The sequence below is a fragment of the Geospiza fortis genome, unplaced genomic scaffold, assembly GCF_000277835.1.
Source record: "Geospiza fortis unplaced genomic scaffold, GeoFor_1.0 scaffold221, whole genome shotgun sequence".
Taxonomy (NCBI): Eukaryota; Metazoa; Chordata; class Aves; order Passeriformes; family Thraupidae; genus Geospiza; species Geospiza fortis.
The window spans coordinates 2,636,207-2,641,928 of record NW_005054395.1 but is presented as its reverse complement, the minus strand read 5'-3'; the positions used below and the strand labels follow the sequence as shown (position 1 = coordinate 2,641,928).

Here is a 5,722-nt window from a genome sequence, read left to right as displayed (position 1 = left end):
GCCCCAGGGAGAGAAAAGCCAGCAAGCGACCCAGAAAACAGCAAAGAAGCCCAGCCCGCAGCAGCCCAGCCCGGCCCAGCCCAGCCCAGCCCGGCCCAGCTCAGCCCAGCCCAGCTCAGCCCAAACCAGCCCGGCCCAGCCTGGCCGACCAGGACAGTGCAGTCGGGACTGGCGCCGCTCAGCGCGTCCCCTCCAGTGCACCCTTCCAGCCAAATTCCTGGCCAGCAACTGTTCTCCCAGCTCCACACCCCTGCAAAGCCTCAATTAAATCAGTTATAAATAGCAAGAACACCCTCCACCCTCACCCTGCTGCTGCCAAAGCCCCGAGTCAGCAGCTCCTCAGCAGAGCCTCCCCATCCCGCTGAGGCCCCAGCGCCAGCAGTGACATTGCTGCCCTCACTGACCCTCACCAGGCTGAGGAGCAAAGAGGATCCTGGCCATTGAGAGAGCTAACAACCTCCCTCATCCCACACCCCCTGCCCCACAATCCTGATCCCTGCTTGCTTCCTGACCCCCCTACAAACACCCCGTACCTGGCACTGTGCTCATGTGAAGTCCAGGCACAGGAACTTCATAAAGCTCCCTCTGCGTAACTCTGCTGTCCTATCAAATTAACTTAACAGGCTGCTCTGATGGGATCAAACTTGGATAATGCTGCTCTGATGGGATCAAACTTGGACAATGCCTGCCATGAGAGCCTCTTTGCCCTTGGCTCACACAGCCTTCCCTTCCCTGGGCAACTGCTTGGGCTTCAAAAAGCTTTGGTCTTTTCTGCTTTGTTCTTTTTTTACTGACAGCCACAAAAAAAAGCTCTTAGCATCCCTATTTTAGTCGAACACCATGTGCTTTGCTGCATTGCAGCAGCCTCATCTCTGGGACCCCCAGATCAGCAAACCCCCCCCTCCACTGGCACACAGGGCTCTGTGAGCTGCAGGAGGGAAGAGCAGAAGGGAAAGGTGGGTGAGGACCCTGCATCCTCCCTGCCTGCACTCCAAGGCCACCACACCCCCAGGGGGTGGGTTGGAGCTGCCAGCTCAGCTGTGGGCACAGCAGATCCCAGCCTCAGGAAATGCTGCAGCTCTGAGAGGTAGAAACGTGTGATGGCCAAAGACAGAATGAGAAAAATCATCTGTAATTCATATTTTAAGCAGGAGAGCAATCAGCTCTGAGAGGGATACAAAAGGTATCAGAGGGGCTTCAGCCTCGTCCGTGCTGGAGTCTGGTGTCCTCATCTGCTCCCAAGGAAATCAGATCCAACCCCAGTTCCTCAGTATCACCAAGGGTAGGGAGCCTCCAAACCACTGCAAGCTTGGTACATCAATAAAAAGCTAATTCAGTCTTACTACATTTTATCACAGGCTTCCATGAGCACAAAATTGAATTTTCTTTTCTCTTTCAGACCACAACTGCTCCTACTTCAAGCACTTCACTCCAGGAGAGACCTCGGAGATATTTGAAGTGACGACCCAGAAAGGTAAGAATGATTCCAAAAGAATATTTTCCTAATGTTGTATGTAGTGATGGGCACACAAGATCTAATGGAAAGGGGTCCCCAAAATGAGGGTTCAGCCCTGGTTCCGCTGAAAGCAGCAGAATTTCTAACAGCCACCATCAGCTGGGAAAAAATGTGGAAAATGCCCTGGACAAGGTCAAATCCAAGCTTCCTGGGGACAATTATTTCTATATATGATCACACCCATAAACATGATTTTACATAAGTTGTCCCACAAATATATAACAATGTCAATACCCAGGAAAACTGCAAAAAGTCCTTCCAGCATAAAAATGACTACAACACTGGCACTATCCGTGACACTCAGCCTTTGCCATTGAAGGGGAAGATATTAATAAAACCTAAATGAATAAATCATACTCCAAGCAGAGTCTTGACCCCGAAAAGAAGTGCAGAGGCTCTCTGAGGACCATTAGGAATTTTATGGTTCATATTGATTTTATATGAAAGTCATGTAAAAAATAGAGCAATCGATGAATGGAAGGAACAGGGATCCTGCAAAGACATGAACTGTCAGTGTTTACAGCAAAATTGTCTTCCATGGACAAATTTCCCATATTTAATAAGTCCAAATATTTTCAGGGCTCTCCTAACATGCTCCTCTCACTTTCGCATCCTCTCTTTGGGAACAAACTCCTTCACAGTTTGCAACACAACATATTTACTGTGGGAAATGGGAGCCATTGGATACACTGCATGTATTAATCTGCTTTGCTTCTAGCGGAAATTGTAATGGTGGAAACCCTGAAGATAGGTTCCCTAAAAAAGAGCTTCCTAAGACAGGAAAGACAGGAATTTTAACTAGATAGAAAAGTATATATCTGAGTCACCTGCTTTTGCTCAGTTATCTGCTATCTGATCCAGCCACCTGATCTTCAAAATGCACCCAATGCCTTCAGGGCAATGCAGAAAAAATCAGGAAGAATTTCTTCTTCAGGGGAAAAAAAAAAAGTTAGAAAGAACTTCTTTTCTTTGGGGCAAAAAGAAAATCTTAAGCCCAGCAAAAGATTTTACAATGAAAGGAACACTTTCAGGCAGTTCCAGCACGGAGAAAAGAGAAACATTTAGAAAATGATAATAAAACAGTGATATGAAAAGCAGTGAGAACAAAGAGTAATCTGCTGTTCCCCTTTGCAGAAATAGCTCATTTGGATGGGAGCTAATTAGTAACAGGCAAAAAAATTCTTCATGATTTTGCCTGGGAGATATTTTATTTAAATGGCTTGAAAGGCAAATATCATCAGGCAGTGTGATGCTCATGCATGGCTACATGTGTTAAACATTAAACTAATCTGAAAACGAACACAATATGCAAATGAAGGTTTGAATTACTCAATTAGCAACTCTCCCCCTCCACCCAGGCACTGAGCAGTGCTGGACTGGGGGAAGTGTCCAGCACATGGCTTACAAAAACCGGGACTTTTGGGGAGGGTTCAATCCCATGTCCTGAAGAAGCTGGGTTTGTACAGAGCTGGAAATCTCTGTTGTAAAGGCAAAGGAATAAAAATGAGCTGTGCAAACACTTCACCCCTGGCCTGCAGTGCCCACTCAGGTGCTGAGCCCACGGGGCACTCAGCTCTCTGTGCACTGGGACAGCACCAGACCATGCATGGGCCAGGGCTCTGCAGAAAGCACAGAATAAAAGCAGAAAGAGCTATTCTAGCTATTGAGCTAGTCCATTTCCTCTGGGAGCAGAGTGTGGGGTGATGGGAGGGACCAGAGCATGGAGCCCAGCAAGGCTTTGACAAGAACATTTCCACAGCAGAGCCAAAGTGGCTCCAGCAGCCCCAGACAGGTGGGCTGGTGAGCAAAGGTGCCCTGGGCTATCTCAAGGGGTGTTCAGAAAGTGTTTTCCCCTGCCTGCTCTGCTTTTATACCTGCTTTTTTCTTTTATACTCTGCTTTTTTCACATTCCAAAGACACATGGCCAATACTTGCCCCTGTTATCACTTGAGGGAAATAATCCACCAAAGCCAGGCACCAGGGGTGCATGTATTTCTCAGAGTGAGCTACTGTAACATCCCCACAGCTGATGGCAGCAGGCTCAAAATGTGCTGTATGTCATTTTTGGTGGGTTTTTCCCTTTGGCAGAATACAGCATCTCAGCTGCAGCCATTGCCATCTTCAGTGTTGGCTTTGCCATCATCGGGACAATCTGTGTGCTCCTGTCCTTCAGGAAGAAGAGGGATTATCTGCTGAAGCCAGCATCCATGTTCTACACCTTTGCAGGTACGGGGAGAGCTGCTCACATTTCTCTGCTTGGTTCATAGGACAACACAGAGAAACTTAAAATAAATCCTGAGGGGACAGAGACACTTCTAAAAATGCCCTGAAGGCATTCTCTTCCTGGCCACAGCCTACAGGTCCCTGTGTGGTGTGAGAATGTCCTCTTCAGCAGCTGGTCTGTGTTTTCTCCAACCCCTTTTAAAAGTATATTCTCTCCCTTCAAGTATATTCAGTCTGTCCCAGTCTGAACCAGGGACACACAATATTCTATCTCATTTATTAAAATTCAAACCAACAAAACAGCTGATCCAGGCCCAAAATACACAATTGTCTCCCAAACACACAAAGACTGCACTTGTACATGAGCTAGGAATACGTTGACATGCCACAATGAGTGAAAGACAGAGGTGCAAATTGTCACCTCAATATAAAATCTTCCTCAACCTCTGAAAAAGCTCCCCAGGGAATGCAATTATTCCTCCCCCACTTTGAATTTCCCATCCAAGCCTGCCTAAAAGATCACACTCAACAAGTCAATGGCTGACCTCAGTTATGGCAGAGCTCCTGGCAGCTCTGAGCACTGGTTCCTTCAAACACTGAAGTCAGTGACTCACCTGTGAATCTCACCGCAGCTCCTGTATGCAAAACAACAGATGAGGCGGTTAATTAAGGATGAAAAATTGACAGCTGGTTATTCAACCCACTGCTCCTATCTTCCTTCAGGTCTCTGCATCATCATCTCTGTAGAAGTCATGAGACAATCCGTGAAGAGGATGATTGACAGCAAGGAGACAGCCTGGATCAAGTACAGTTACTCCTGGTCCTTCGCCTGTGCCTGCGCCGCCTTCGTGCTGCTCTTCGTCTGCGGCATCGCCCTCCTCCTCATCGCGCTGCCCCGCTTCCCCCAGAACCCCTGGGAGACCTGCATGGATGCAGAACCCGAGCACTGATGGTCCCTGCACCCATGAAAAATATCCAGAAAGTGTTCTGAAAATATTTGTATTTTTTAAAATGTCTGGGTCTCACTACACAATGTGCTCCCCACCAAGTGAGTCATTACTGAACCAAGGCATGTTCGATTGCAATTGTTGCTTTCTATTCTTTTCCTCTCTTTTTTTTTCCTTTCTTTTTTCCTCTCTTTTTTGATTCTTTTTTTTCCTTTTTCTTTTTTTTAAGAAAGCAGAAAGACCACTTAACACCATCACAGGTGTGTGAGAATGGCACTTCTCTGTGCCAATTTGGGGCTGCCCTGTGCTGATGCATTTGAGGGGAAATGTGTGTCTGAGACAGCTTGGGCCACAGAGGAGACAGCTTTGTTATGGAGAAGATATTTGGTGTAGTTGGGCATAGATCCATGAGGGATATCAGGCTTTTATACCTTACTTGGTCAGAGAAAGACTCTGTGGGGAATCAATGTCCCCATTTATGCCACACTCCTCTCCTTCCCTCAGAAGGGTTAGCTTGCTCCCCCAGGGTAAGTTGGAGATGCTTATGCTTTCTATTAAAATGTTAACATTTGATAAAAAAAAACAAAACAGAACTTTGCATAGCATTGGGATAAAAATCTCCCCTCCAAATTTACACCCTGCAGTTCCATTCTTTTAAATCAACTGTAAAACCCACAAAACAGAGTCTTGTGTTCTGCTTAAACTTCAGTGGTGAAGCCAAGAAGTACTGAACATGAAGAGTGATATTTTCCTTTAATAAAAAGCATAATCTTCTGGTAGCATGGTTTCTTGAAAATTATTTTGATGGATGAATCACTTGGCCCATCATTTTCTGCCAGGTCTGGGTGGTGTGCTGGGTGCTGTTTGCTGCACGGAGCTCTCATTTCTTCCCTGTGGATGAGCTAAAAACACCGTGCTTTGCTCACTGCACATGTGTACACAAAGCTCCATCTCAGGAAAAATCCTTCAGAACAGCTGCCGGGAGGGAAAGGATTCTGCCCGGAGGAGCCGGGAGCGGCAGCCCTGGGAGGGCCCC

General features: G+C 46.8%; 1 protein-coding gene across 1 annotated transcript in view; it reads left to right on the top strand.

The window, feature by feature from the left end:
- The window catches only part of CACNG1 (calcium voltage-gated channel auxiliary subunit gamma 1), a 10,443-nt gene extending 4,978 nt beyond the window's left edge, over nucleotides 1–5,465 (top strand). Inside the window, exons 2-4 of the mRNA XM_005425759.2 lie at nucleotides 1,400–1,474; nucleotides 3,605–3,742; nucleotides 4,463–5,465. Coding sequence (XP_005425816.1) covers nucleotides 1,400–1,474; nucleotides 3,605–3,742; nucleotides 4,463–4,689 — 440 coding nt within the window. The 3' untranslated portion in view covers nucleotides 4,690–5,465. The remainder of the gene's footprint in view (nucleotides 1–1,399; nucleotides 1,475–3,604; nucleotides 3,743–4,462) is intronic.
- The last annotated feature ends 257 nt before the right edge of the window (nucleotides 5,466–5,722 follow it).